This window comes from Rhinoderma darwinii, chromosome 1 (genome assembly GCF_050947455.1).
Source record: "Rhinoderma darwinii isolate aRhiDar2 chromosome 1, aRhiDar2.hap1, whole genome shotgun sequence".
NCBI classification, from domain to species: domain Eukaryota; kingdom Metazoa; phylum Chordata; class Amphibia; order Anura; family Rhinodermatidae; genus Rhinoderma; species Rhinoderma darwinii.
In genome coordinates, this window is record NC_134687.1 from 276,435,287 (window position 1) to 276,450,540 (window position 15,254).

At 40.2% G+C, this 15,254-nt stretch overlaps 1 protein-coding gene across 1 annotated transcript in view; it reads right to left on the minus strand.

Annotated features, from left to right (window-relative positions):
* Nucleotides 1-302: 302 nt before the first annotated feature.
* The window catches only part of PTPRS (protein tyrosine phosphatase receptor type S), a 523,802-nt gene continuing 508,850 nt past the window's right edge, over nt 303-15,254 (minus strand). The window contains exons 34-36 of the mRNA XM_075864303.1: nt 10,098-10,252; nt 4,760-4,895; nt 303-2,284 (exon numbers count right to left, since the gene is read on the minus strand). Coding sequence (XP_075720418.1) covers nt 2,216-2,284; nt 4,760-4,895; nt 10,098-10,252 — 360 coding nt within the window. The 3' untranslated portion in view covers nt 303-2,215. The remainder of the gene's footprint in view (nt 2,285-4,759; nt 4,896-10,097; nt 10,253-15,254) is intronic.

A 15,254-nucleotide genomic window follows, 5' to 3' on the forward strand; every position in this document is an offset into this window, starting at 1 on the left:
AATGACGTGTAATTTATTGAGAAAGGTTGGATTTAATGGACCGGTGTCTTTTTTTCAACCTATGTAACACAGTTGCTACATATAAGGAGCATAGTTAAGTTATTTCTGTAGGTAGAACACTTTAATGCATCAACTTTTTACTATTGTGGAAATGGCAGATCTCTCTTGCTTTTTGATGCTGTCTGCTCCAGCACTAAGAAACTCAACCCACTGTTTAAAAAATACATTCTCTGCAACGTTTGTGTTTTATGATCATTTCTATTCTTTAAACCATATTTATCAGAAACCAAATGAGTCAATAGTCATTTTTACTTCTTTAATACAAAGTTGATATTTCTACATACATTATGGTGAGTAAATCACAATTCATTGCTGTTTCAATTACAGTTATAAAGAGTTGACAGTTGCACTTTACAATTAAGATGAACAGAGGGTTGAAATTTCATTTTTAAAAGTAGTTTGTGTTATTGAATGCAGCGACCGCTGTCTTGCGACTACATGTCTCTTCCCCGATAATCTTCTGTAAATGTCACCAAATACTGCCACCATTATCTGTACATTCTGAGTGTTGTTTCTCAAGTTACAGTGGCTCCTTAGAACTACAGGTTTTTATTTTTGTTCTATGGGAAGAGCAAATTGTTTCACAAAGAAAGAAGTCTTAGAAAATAAGCACATTTCTGCATTACACACATTCCTTTGTAATATGTTATGGTTTCTTTTTACATGTTGGTCAATTGATATATAATCAAGTGGCTGCAAATGACAAGCAGGTCAGGTTTTACGACATTACCTAATATAAATGATTTTTGTTAAACTCCTGCAGCTCTTCTCTCCTAAAAGAAGGACATCTGAGAATTTCAGCCACAGATGTACTCTGAGGTCCATGAAAAATGACGAGCACAGACAAGAGTGTGAAGGGGCTTGTGGGATACGTAGTTATTCCTACCCTATTTACATTGGTTTTGTTTTTTTGTTTTTTGTTTTCTTTTTAAGTAAATAAATATTTTTGGTACATTTATTAGAAGCCCAAGTTCCATAGTCGGGTGGAATGATGTGCTAAATTGTTTCTAATCTTTATGAACAATCGGACAGAATTTATTTTAAGGAGTAGAAAAAGTAAGACTGAAGAAGAGCAGCTCACTGGTGTGTTTAGTAGCCATCGCCTAGAACATCTCTACAGTGAAAAAATAGACAGTCTTTGAACAGAATATGAACTGTAGAATGTCTCATTACATTGATATTTTTCTTTTTACAAAAAGGCAATACAATATAAAAAGGGGTCTATTTTTAATGTCACTTAAATGAATACAGATACAATACTTAAAAGCAAGTTACTGATGTACACTTGGAAATATACAAGCTGCACTTTGGACACACTGTGGACATGAAAAAATAATAAAAAATAAATAAGTAAAAACACATAATTGGCCACAGTCACTTACCTGCTGGACGTCAGTGTGCAGCAGATTCCTACCCTATCTCCTCTCTAATTTACAATCAACCAAGGAACTTTAAGAAAATGAAAGATTTTTTTTTTATGTCAAGTCTTCTAGGAGAGATTAGATAGGCTGAAACCTACTGTAGGGCTTAAATAAAGATATGTGCAAATTGTTAGTAATAAGTCTTAATATAACCACAATTTATAGGAATGTTGCAAGGCAGAGGCAGCTAGCGGTGGCTCAGTAACAATTTATCCATTAATGGTTTTCACCAGCAGACCGCTGAATTACTTTTTACCATTTATTTTTTTTTGGGGGGGGGAATTTAAGGGCTCTTGGTAAAGTTACAACACACGCATAAATAACTCTAAATTTACCAGATCACAAACATTGCAGTTATTCTGTCTGAACAATTCTACTTTAAAAGTTTGAAAATAAAATGAGCCTCAAGGATGCAACATCAGTTCCTGCTGTCCTCTTATGAAAGAACATACATTATTACACAAGCTGAGATTACCACTTTTGGTACAAGATCCATGTATATTCAAGAACAGTGATTGAAGTATCACACCAAAAGCATTTTAAAATAGAAGTCACCCATTTCTGAGAGTCTCTTTACACCACAGATTTCTGAATGTGACCTCTGTAAAAACGTGTTTAATAACTTCCCACCCCTGGTGCTAGAGTCTTTCAGTTTATGAGTTCAAGCCTGTTTAGAGGCTCAGCAGAATCTGCAATGACGTCTGTGGTTGACCATGTTCACTTAAGATGGCTTCTTATGTTGCATAGTGATCAAAGCTGCCCAGATACTCCAAACTAGCCTGGTAGCAAAACTGGTATTCATCCTAAGATGGAAAGAATAAGAAAATACTAGAATAAATACATCTTCTATGCTGCACCACTACACATCTTTTTGGCTGTTTTTTGTTACATAGATGTCACCAGAAGAGGATTTGTGCCCTACCCAGAGCACTTGCAAACACTTTGTCCATTAAAGTCGAAGGTGAAATATAAAATGCACTACATACATGTCTTAACATTGGAATTGCAAAAACAAGAAGGACAAGCCATAAGGTAATGCAAATCGAGAAAGTAGCAGGTCTCGCAAAGATCTGCAAATTTCAAGCACCTGGCTCCAATCTGTGGCACATGGGAGGGGCATAAATGCCAGATTGAAAGCAAAGTTTTTTTTAGCCACATGAAACCTCAAAAATTGGATCAAATGGTGTGGGATGACCGTGCGATGCCTCCTGTTAGTCGACATGCCAGTTATCGCCACTGGTCGCAAACAGAGGGACAGAATCCTTGAACTGAGAGACTTTGGTTTAGCACTTGGGTTGTCAGATTTCTACACGCCTAGACCAAGATGTCCACACTGTTCAATGTTGCATGTCCCGGAGGTTGGGAGAACAATGAACAGGAATGACTGCAAGAGGTGCGTGGAGATGAACCTCTGCACAGACGGACGCCTGATTGGAAGAATGTCACGTAGTGATCCATTCTGTATTGCAAGTGAAATTGGATGTCACATCCCAAGCCTAGAGCGGCAACCAGCGTTGCCACAAATCATCAGAAGGCATTTCACGACATTGGGCTATGAGCCATTCGTCCAGCTACAGGTGTTCTATTGACCACACGCCACCGCTCACAAACGGTGCAAGGCTGGAACGGAGGGCTATTCTCTTCAGCAATGAGTCCCGCTTTTGTCTCGGATGCAATAATATTCGGTGATTGGTCGGGAGACCACGTGGGCAACGCCATGAAGAGGCCTTCACAAGGTAATGTCACACCGGACCTGCTTCCGGGATTATTGTAGGGGGTTGCATAATGTACGTTAGCCGGACCACTCTAGTCTTCATTTTAGGTACACTAACAGCTCGGTGTTACATTGATTTGGTCGTGGAACCAGTGGTACGGCCATTTCTCCAAAGTATCCCAGAAGCCTTTTTTTAAAAGGACAACGCTAGGCCGCATTTTGCTCGTGCTACTGTGAGCAGCCTGCGTGGCATAAACGTGCAAATATGGCCTGCAGCATATCCAGACTTGTCTCCCAACGAGCACATCTATGACGTCATTGGTCGACAATTGCAAAAGGAGCGGTCAGCAGAGGGAGCTGATTTTCGTGCCCAAGTGCATTCAGCGTGGCATAACATTCCTCAGAAATCATTAATAACCGCATTGATAGCATGCCTAGGCCAGTAAATGCGTGTATTTCTGCGTGTGGCACTCATACTCAATACTGAATAAATCAAGATGTTGGAAATTTTCGTTTCCATTCTTTTTATCATTCGCATATCATGAACGTATTAATCAATCCTGTGATTACCGCAATTCCAAAAGTTTTCCTTCTTGGTGTTGCAATTTCAAGGTTGAGGAGTGTAAATCTGCATCTGGTTTGTGCCAATTTTGAGGCAATTTGTTATCAATGGGAGTTTTCGCAGCATGCTCTGGGCATGCCTTTTTTTCAGGCGTTTTACCCGCAGGCTTCCTTATTGGACGTCAAAAACACCATAAAAAAAAGCACGTGCAAAAATGAAAAACGCCACCAAAAATGCCATTAAAAAAAGCATGTTACATGTTAATAACGATGGTGTTTTTAGAAGCGTTTTTTGATGCAGTTAAAATTGCCAGAAAAATCCTGTGTGTGAAGGAGTTCTTTAGGGTGGATTCACACGCAGCAGATTTTGTTGCAGAAATTGAATGGGGTTGCAGATTTTCAGTAGCAGAAATTTCTGCCACAAAATCTGCTGCGTGAATCAACTCAAAGGTTCAGTTCACACAGAGTTTTTTGGCGCTAGTTTCCGCATCGGAATCGGTACCAAAAAACATCCGAAATAGAGTAATGCCTCATGAAAATGTATGAATACATTGACAACTGGGTGTACAATGCTCCACCAGACGCCGTATGCACAAAGGTTGCATTGCTTCTAGGGACAATAGTTCCTACACACGGCACCCTACGGAGCATTGTTTGGTGGCACAGGAGTTCCCATAGCGCCGTAGTACAGGCTACATTAGACTTTGTGTCCCACCATAAAGCTTTCAAGCCCTGTGCATAAGGCCTTTCACTCGCTTTGACCTCTTCCTACAACCAATGCTCAGTTAATATGCCAAGAAGGATCACTAACAGTAGAAAATTGTACTGTATTGAGCTTATTAATTGCAGTAGTGCATGAAAGAGATACACCAGCAGTTATCAGTGTCCTGTATTCTTACAGCTCTTATATTGTAACACTCAAGTTGTTATTACAATGTATGTTCCCTCATCAAGTAAAGGTGCGTATCGGCATACAATAAAAAGCAGATTTTTCAAATCCTACCTCTGTCTGCACCATTGCTGGTCTTTGAGTTCGCAGCATCTTTACAGTTTGAAAAACATCTACCACACCTTCGTAGCGCATTCTTTCTAGGACTATACTAAGGGTAATAAATACCCCTGTTCTACCGACTCCAGCACTAGAAAAAAGATAATGAAAATAACACTTAGAAACATGAAGTGAAAAATACAATTGGGTATATTTATATTGATGGCCTATCCTTATGATAGGCTATCCATATCAGATCGGAGGGGGTCAGACTCCTGGCCGCGGCGTCTTCAGTGCTTACGAGGCACAGCGTTGTACACATCCTTCACTTTCACGAGATCGGAACTGCAATGCAAGGCACAGCCATTATGGATGTGTTCGGTGCTGTGCCTGTAAACTGGGAAAAGGCCACTAATCTCAGATTGACATAGAATGCCCAGAGAACTACTTTAAGTGGCTTGAAAAAATTCTAGCTGACTGTGAACCTACATACACAAGTATTGCACTACTTGCAATCCCTAATATACTCTCACTTGCAGCGTATCAATCTGCAGTTAGAAAACAAGCTAAAGGACGTTTTATGTCAGTCTATAGCTAGCGTGAAACAGCAGACTGTTGTTTGCTAAGGCTGGGTTCACACAACCTATTTTCAGGCGTAAACAAGGCGTTTTACGCCTCGAATTACGCCTGAAAACACGGCTCCGATACGTCGGCAAATATCTGCCCATTCATTTCAATGGGTTTGCCTATGTACTGTGCCGACGACCCGTAATTTTACACGTCGCTGTCAAAAGACGGCGCGTAAAATGACTGCCTCGTCAAAGAAGTGAAGTACACTTCTTGGGATGTAATTGGAGCAGTTTTTCATTGAATCCAATGAAGAACAGCACCAAATTACGTCCGTAATTGACGCCTCGCAAAACGCGAGTACGAGCAATTACGTCTGAAATGCAGGAGCTGTTTTCTCCTGAAAATAGCTCTGTAATTTCAGCCGTAATTGACGTGATCGTGTGCACATACCCTAACAGTCTAAGTTTGGCCACAAATATTTCATTAAGGATTGAGATATAATAGCTCACGGACAAAAGTTGCGCTGTTTCTGGAAAAAATATATAAACGCAGCAAACGCAGATTGGATTGTGAGGAGGTGGACAGACAAACAAACAAAACTACTAACATGTCCATTCAGGGTATGTTCACACGCACTGTTTTCAGACGTAATTCGGGCGTTTTACGCTTCGAATTATGCCTGATAAGACGGCTCCATTACACCTATAAACATCTGCCCATTGCTTGCAATGGGTTTCACAATGTTCTGTTCCCACGTGGTGTATTTTTATGCGTCGCTGTCAAAAGACGGCGCGTAAAAAGACAACCATGAAAAAGAAGTGCATGTCTCTTCTTCGGACGTTTTTGGAGCCGCATTTGATTGACTCCATTGAAAAACCGCTCCAATAACGTCCGTAAAATACGTCGTGAAAAACGTAAGTTGCTACAAAAATGTCTGAAAATCAGGAGCTGTTTTCGCCTGAAAACAGCTCCGTATTCTCATACGTTTTTGGTCACTGCGTGTGAACATACCCTTATACTCTTTGGGCTGTACTTTAATGATCTTGTTCGCAACATATATATATATATATATATATATATATATCCAAGAAAAAGAGACTGGAAGCAGCACTCAGCAAAAAAATGTGAATTTATTCACCCACCACAGCAACGTTTCACTTCCTCCATGGAAGCATTTGAAAATGCTTGAAAATGCTTCCATGGAGGAAGTGAAACGTTGCTGTGTTGGGTGAATAAATTCACATTTTTTTGCTGAGTGCTGCTTCCAGTCTCTTTTTCTTGGATATATGCATGAGGAGCTCGTCACTCCTTGATATTTTGAAGCTAGCACCAACCGTTTCTGGCTATTGACACAGTGCTGCTCCTATGTTTGGATCTTCTATATATATATATATATATATATATATATATATATATATATACACACACACACACACACAGTGAAGGAAATAAGTATTAGATCCCTTGCTGATTTTGTAAGTTTGCTCACTGTCAAAGACATGAACAGTGTAGAATTTTTAGGCTAGGTTAATTTTACCAGTGAGAGATAGATTATGTAAAAAAAAAAATATGAAAATCACATTGTCAAAATTATATATATTTATTTGCATTGTGCACAGAGAAATAAGTATTTGATCCCCTAGCAACCATTAAGAGTTCAGCCTCCTCCAGACCAGTTACACGCTCCAAATCAACTTGGTGCCTGCATTAAAGACAGCTGTCTTACATGGTCACCTGTATAAAAGACTCCTGTCCACAGACTCAATTAATCAGTCTGACTCTAACCTCTACAACATGGGCAAGACCAAAGAGCTTTCTAAGGATGTCAGGGACAAGATCATAGACCTGCACAAGGCTGGAATGGGCTACAAAACCATAAGTAAGACGCTGGGTGAGAAGGAGACAACTGTTGGTGCAATAGTAAGAAAATGGAAGACATACAATCACTGACATACAATGACTGTCAATCGACATCGATCTGGGGCTCCATGCAAAATCTCACCTCGTGCGGGTTCCTTGATCCTGAGGAAGGTGAGAGCTCAGCCGAAAACTACACGGGGGGAACTTGTTAATGATCTCAAGGCAGCTGGGACCACAGTCACCAAGAAAACCATTGGTAACACATTACGCCGTAATGGATTAAAATCCTGCAGTGCCCGCAAGGTCCCCCTGCTCAAGAAGGCACATGTACAGGCCCGCCTGAAGTTTGCAAATGAACATCTGGATGATTCTGAGAGTGATTGGGAGAAGGTGCTGTGGTCAGATGAGACTAAAATTTAGCTCTTTGGCATTAACTCAACTCGCCGTGTTTGGAGGAAGAGAAATGCTGCCTATGACCCAAAGAACACCGTCCCCACTGTCAAGCATGGAGGTGGAAACATTATGTTTTGGGGGTGTTTCTCTGCTAAGGGCACAGGACTACTTCACCGCATCAATGGGAGAATGGATGGAGCCATGTACCGTCAAATCCTGAGTGACAACCTCCTTCCCTCCACCAGGACATTAAAAATGGCTCGTGGCTGGGTCTTCCAGCACGACAATGACCCGAAACATACAGCCAAGGCAACAAAGGAGTGGCTCAAAAAGAAGCACATTAAGGTCATGGAGTGGCCTAGCCAGTCTCCAGACCTTAATCCCATCGAAAACTTATGGAGGGAGCTGAAGATCCGAGTTGCCAAGCGACCGCCTCGAAATCTTAATGATTTACAGATGATCTGCAAAGAGGAGTGGGCCAAAATACCATCTAACATGTGTGCAAACCTCATCTTCAACTACAAAAAACATCTGACTGCTGTGCTTGCCAACAAGGGTTTTGCCACCAAGTATTAAGTCTTGTTTGCCAAAGGGATCAAATACTTATTTCTCTGTGCACAATGCAAATACATATATATAATTTTGACAATGTGATTTTCTTTTTTTTTTTTTTTATATAATCTATCTCTCACTGGTAAAATTAACCTAGCCTAAAAATTCTAGATTGTTCATGTCTTTGACAGTGGGCAAACTTACAAAATCAGCAAGGGATCAAATACTTATTTCCTTCACTGTATATATAATAAATAAATCTTGCAACACTCCAACAGGATGAATGAAAAAACGGTATGTAATTCAAGCCAACATATAGCAGTGCAACGTTTCAGTCCAACATTAGGACTTTTTTCAAGCATGCCTTGCTGTAAATCTCACACAAACGTTACCGAAGTGTCAGGATTCTGAATAGACATCACGTTCTGGCTGGAAGTGGTCTATTAACTCTCAGGACACTTCAGTAACGTTAATGTGTGTGTATGTGGCTGCACATCATGATCTAGCAAGATCACTATGTGCTGTGTAAATGAATGGGGAGAAGTGTATGACGCATAAGTAATAATAAAGTAAAGTAAAATAAGTAATTAGCATAAAGCTAATATAGGTCATAACTCCATCAAAAATGATCGTTTTTCGAAATAAAAAACACTAATGTAATCTACATTACAGCGCCGATCACATCAAGTACAAGATAGGGCACTTATAATGTGGTGACAGAGCTTCTTTAAGCATGGCTCATCAAGATATTAGAGTTTAGAGGAAACCACTTTTCGCTTATGTTAAAGAGACACACTGGCCAAAACTAAACTTTCCCATGTGTACCATTATGGTATTCCATGTGTCAGTCTCTCACCTGTTATTTTTCTTGCTGCTTCTATCTCTATATATCAGACTGGGATGGTTGCTTAGCAGCAGTGTGAATCAGGCTCTGTGACACACTTTCCCTACATGAGTCTATGGAGATCTGTGTGTCACCCATCATAGGCTTCAGCAGTTCCTGTACCACACTAGTTTTGCACGGGAGGGGGGGGGGGGAACTTCTATCATCAGCTACCACTGATACTTAGACGGGTTCCTGTCACACAGGTATAATGTAGACTAATATAGTGCAGCCTCCCTGGCTGTATACTTATGGTTTCTCAGTTTATTTAGGAGAATATAGAGGGAATGACAATCCGTGTCCCCCAGCCTGTAGAAATGGTATGGTCTTTAGCTGGTCATGTGATGCTGTGCTGAAGCATGGGATTGATAGCAAAGCAGAGAAGAAGAGACTGCTGGGGAAATCTAAATCAAGATGGAGGCTTTTTTTTAAAGCACAGACAAGGCAGCAGTTAAAAAAGTAAGTACAGTATACATGAAAGTCTATAACGTGGTATACAGTCAGGGGGGGAATGTGGACATGGAAAGTTGTGTTACAACTGGAGCTCTTCTTTAAATAGTAGCAAACGTGTAGCAATTAGAAGCCGCCCAGTGATCAGCTGATCCCAGTGGTCCGGCTTCCATATCCACCCGTGATCCTATTCCTGGAGGTCAGCAATTAATTCAATGCCTGCTCCCCAGTAAAATCAGCCATATTCAGCATTGCAGTGTGATAAAAATTCTAATCTTATCCCTGGTGGTCTAGTGGTGGAGAGATTTCTGCTTCCAAGAGCAGTGACAACAATCCCTCAGCACTTATCGACAGCGACGGACCAATGGCTGTGAACCCAATGAAAAGTTATCTACTTGACTGCCTGTCATCTGGAAGTTCCATAAAAGGTTATTGAAGGCAAGTTCAATCTCCCTATTTCAATTTCACTACCATCACCTAACTTGACTTAAAGTGCAGCATATTTGTGTCATAGGTAAGGGGTTTGTTTTTGTGACTTTAGCCGCTCGTAAGGACTGTATTAAACACAATAATTAATTTGCTCCAAACAGATTAGTAACTGAAACATATTGGATCAAGTTTCATACAATTTCACTTTATTCCTACCTGCAGTGAACAGATATAGGACCATCCTGCCCAAATTGCTCCTTTGTTTTGTGTACTTGGCCTATAAAATCAATAAAACCTTCACCTGATTTTGGCACACCTTGTTCTGGCCAATCAGTGAACTGAAACTGCCGTACTGTGCGAGACTGGCCATCCTATATACAGAAAAAAACAAAACAAAGCAACCCTTTATTATGGGATATTTCACATTGCTGAATATGAAAGGGACTGTACATTTTCAGATAAACCAAATGTCGATTATCTTTGAAATTATTTTAGGGAAAACTGAGGGGAACTGCAATCTGAATCCATTGATTTAGCCTAATAAGACCTATGGCTAAGAAAGATTTATCTTCATATTATTCTTTCAATTTTTCCATTAGTAATCAGAAGTGATAATAGAAGTACAAAAAAAACACAAAATAGTGCTGAGATGCCAACTTCAATGGAAAAAGTACTAATACACACTCTCTGGAAACTTTATTAGGTAAACCTTTATAGTACTTGGCAGGGAGACACCCCTTTTACCTCAGAACAGCCTCAATTCTTAAAGGGGGTTATTTAGGTCCTACACATATTCAGTATTTAAATGGCCGTAATAAACTGTTAGATTAATTCTTCAGGTTATTTAGTGTGAAACGTGAACGGGATCAAAAATAAACCAGAAAAACAATTCGGAGAATCACTTTTTCCTATATTCACCCCATAAAAATAAATTTTTTCTACCACCCAAACTGCAAAAAAAAATATTACAATTTCTTCTGCATAAAACAAGGCCTCATAAGGCCACGTCAATGAAAAAATAAAAAAGTTATGGCTGCTGAAAGGCAGAGAGGTAAAAACTGAAAAATTTAGCTGGTTATTAGGGCGTTTTCAGGCCCAGTCATTAACCCCTTCCCGACATTTGACGTATCCATACGTCATAGCCGGGTAGTGGGAAGTATGGAAAGGGCTCATGGAGTGCATAAACCTTCATAGGACTATATCGACGGAAAATTAAAAAAAATGTGGCTTTTGGAAGGTGGGGAGGAAACAACTAAAATTTAAATCTGAAAGTTGTTTACAATGGGAAGGGGTGAAGGAGTTATAGAGGCTCTGTCACCACATTATAAGTGCTCTATCGCTTACATATCGGCGCTATAATGTAGGTAACAGCAGTGTTTTTTATTTAGAAAAGCAATCTATTTTCACCAAGTTATGACCTATTTTAGATTTAGGCTAATGATTTTCTTAATGCCCAACTGGGCGTGTTTTTATTTTTGACCAAGTGGGCGTTGTACAGAGGAGTGTATGACGCTGACCAATCAGTGACCAATCAGCGTCATACACTTCTCTCCATTCATGTAATCAGCACATAGTGATCCTGCGTTGTTCACTATGTACTGTCACATACACCCACATTAACGTTAATGAAGTGTCTTGACAGTGAATGGACATCGCTTCCAGCCAGGACGCGATCTCTATTCACAATCCCGACACTTCGGTAACGTTTGTGTGGGTGTATGTGGCAGCACATAGTGAACAACGCAGGATCACTATGTGCAGAGTACATGAATGGAGAGAACTGTATGATGCTGATTGGTGAGCATCATACACTTCTCTCCACAACGCCCACTTGGTCAAAAGTAAAAACACGCCCAGTAAGGGCATTAACCCCTTCCCTCTTTAGCCACTTTTGACCTTCCTGACAGAGCCTCATTTTTCAAATCTGACATGTGTCACTTTATGTGGTAATAACTCCGGAATGCTTTCACCTATCCAAGCGATTCTGAGATTGTTTTCTCGTGACACATTGGACTTTATGTTACTGGCAAAATTTGCTCGATATGTTCAGTATTTAATTGTGAAAAACACCAAAATTTAGCGAAAAATTGCAAAAATTAGCATTTTTCTCAATTTAAATGTATCTGCTTGTAAGACAGGCAGTTATAATACACAAAATTGTTGCTAATTAACATCCCCCATATGTCTACTTTAGATTGGCATCGTTTTTTGAACATCCTTTTATTTTTCTATGACCTCACAAGGCTTAGAACTTTAGCAGCAATTTCTCACATTTTCAAGAAAATTTCAAAAGGCTATTTTTACAGGGGCCAGTTCAGTTGTGAAGTGGTTTTGAGGGCCTTATATATTAGAAACCCCAAAAAAGTCACCCCATTTTAAAAACTTCACCCCTCAAAGTATTCAAAACAGCATTTAGAAAATGTCTTAACCCTTTAAACATTTCACAGGAATTAAAGCAAAGTAGAGGTGAAATTTACAAATTTCATATTTTTCTGCAGAAATACATTTTTAATACAATTTTTTTTATAACACAGAAGGTTTTACCAGAGAAATGCAACTCAATATTTGTTGCCCAGTTTTTGCAGTTTTAGGAAATATCCCACATGTGGCCGTAGCGTGCTACTGGACTGAAACACCGGCCTCAGAAGCAAAGGAGCACCTAGTGGATTTTGGGGCCTTATTTTTGTTAGAATATATTTTAGGCACCATGTCAGGTTTGAAGGGCTCTTGCGGTGCCAAAACAGTCAAAATCCCCCAAAAGTGACCCCATCTGGGAAACTAGACACCTCAAGGAAATTATCTAGGGGTGTAGTGAGCATTTTCACCGCACAGGTTTTTTACAGAAATTATTGGAAGTAGGCCGTGAAAATTAAAATCAACATTTCTTCAAAGAAAATGTAGGTTTAGCGATTTTTTTTCTCATTTCCACAAGGACTAAAGGAGAAAAAGCACCGCAAAATTTGTAAAGCAATTTCTCCCGAGTAAAACAATACCTCACATGTGGTAATAAACGGTTGTTTGGAGACACGGCGTGGCTGAGAAGGGAAAGAGCGCCATTTGGCTTTTGGAGTTCACATTTAGCAGGAATGGTTTGCGGAGGCCATGTCACATTTACAAAGCCCCTGAGGGGACAAAACAGTGAAAACCCCAAACAAGTGACCCCATTTTGGAAACTATACCCCTTGAGGAAATTATCTAGGGGTATAGTGAGCATTTTGACCCCACAGGTTTTTTGCAGAAATTTTTGCAAGTAGGCTGTGAAAATGAAAATCTACATTTTTTCAAATAAAATGTAGGTTTAGCTAATTTTTTTTCATTTCCACAAGGACTAAAGGAGAAAAATCACCATAAAATTTGTAAAGAAATTTCTCCCGAGTAAAACAATACCCCACATGTGGTAATAAACGGCTGTTTGGACACACGGCGAGGCTGAGAAGGGAAAGAGCGCCATTTGGCTTTTGGAACTCAAATTTAGCAGGAATGGTTTGCGGAGGCCATGTTACATTTACAAAGCCCCTGAGGGGACAAAACAGTGGAAACCCCCACAAGTGACCCCATTTTGGAAACAACACCCATTGAGGAAATTATCTAGGGGTATAGTGAGCGATTTGACACCACAGTTTTTTTGCAGAAATTATTGGAAGTAGGCCCTGAAAATAATAATCTACATTTTTTCAAAGAAAATGTAGGTTTAGCTAATTTTTTCTCATTTCCAGAAGGACTAAAGGAGAAAAAGCACCACAAAATTTGTAAAGCAATTTCTCCCGAGTAAAACAATACCCCACATGTGGTAATAAACGGCTGTTTGGACACACGGCAGGGCTTAGAAGGGAAAGAGCACTATTTGACTTTTTGAGATCACATTTAGCAGGAATGATTTGCGGAGGCCAGGTCACATTTGCAAAGCCCCTGAGGGGACAAAACAATGAAAACGCCCAAAAAGGGACTCCATTTAGGAAACTACACCTCTTGAAGAATGCATCTAGGGGTGTAGTGAGCATTTTGACCCCACAGATGTTTCATAGAATTTATTAGAATTAGGCAGTGAAAATAAAAACAGTCCTTTTTCTTCAATAAGACGTAGCTTTAGCGCAAATTTTTTCATTTTCTCAACAAATAAAGGAAAAAAAGAACCCAACATTTGTAAAGCTATTTCTCCCGAGTACGGCAATACCCCATATGTGGTCATAAACTGCTGTTTGGGCAAACGGCAGGGCTCAGAAGGGAAGGACCGCCATTTGGAGTGCAGATGTTGCTGGATTGGTTTCTGGGCACCTGTGGGCCCAAAACAGTGGAAACCCCCCAGAAGTGACCCCATTTTGTAAACTACACCCCTCAATGCATTTACCAAGGGGTGTAGTAAGCATTTTAACCCTGCAGGTGTTTTGTAGAAATTAGTGTGCGCTCAATGTTGCAGAGTGAAAATGGGATTTTTTTCCATAGATATGCCAATATGTGGTGCCCGGCTTGTGCCACCATAACAAGACAGCTCTCTAATTATTATGCGGTGTTTCCCGGTTTTAGAAACACCCTACATGTGGCCCTAATCTTTTGTCTGGACATATGACAGGGCTCAGAAGTGAAGAGTACCATGCGGAGTGGAGGCCTAATTTGGCGATTTACAAAGTATTGGTTCACAACTGCAGAGGCTCAGATGTGAAATAATAAAAAGAAACCCCTGATAAGTGACCCCATTATGGAACTGCACCCCTCAAGGCATTTATTAAGGGGTGTAGTGAGCATTTTCACCCCACAGGTCTTTTCCATAAATGAATGCGCTGCGGATGGTGCAAATTAAAAATTTATATTTTTCCCTAGATATGCCATTCAGTGGCAAATATGTCATGCCCAGCTTATGACGCTGGAGACACACACCACAAAAATTGTTAAAAGGGTTCTCACGGGTATGACGGTGCCATATATGTTGAAGGAAACTGCTGTTTGGGCACGCTGTAGGGTTCAGGGCCGAGGGAGCACCATTTGGCTTTTGGAGAGCGGATTTTGCTTGGTACTATATTTGTTTGAGTATTGCTGGTGTTTTATAATGTGGGGGTACATGTAAGCGGGGCGGAGTATATAAGGGGCATAGTCAGGTGGTATAAAAAAATAAAAATAATCCATAGATGTGTGTTACGCTGTGAAGCAATCCTTTCTGCACAGGCCGGTGTCGCACTGATAAATGGTGTCATTTCTTATCCCCCTTTTGGTCCACACTCCGCGCCTTTGTAGTTTGGGGAATTTTGCTGGGAAAGTATTATCCTGGTATAATACGGGCACCGTCGCTTCCATCGGATATGATTGGGCCCTCCCTTCCTGGTTCCCTAATTTTAGGTCCTTGATAAATCGCCTCTTGAAACAGAAGAAATGTTCTCC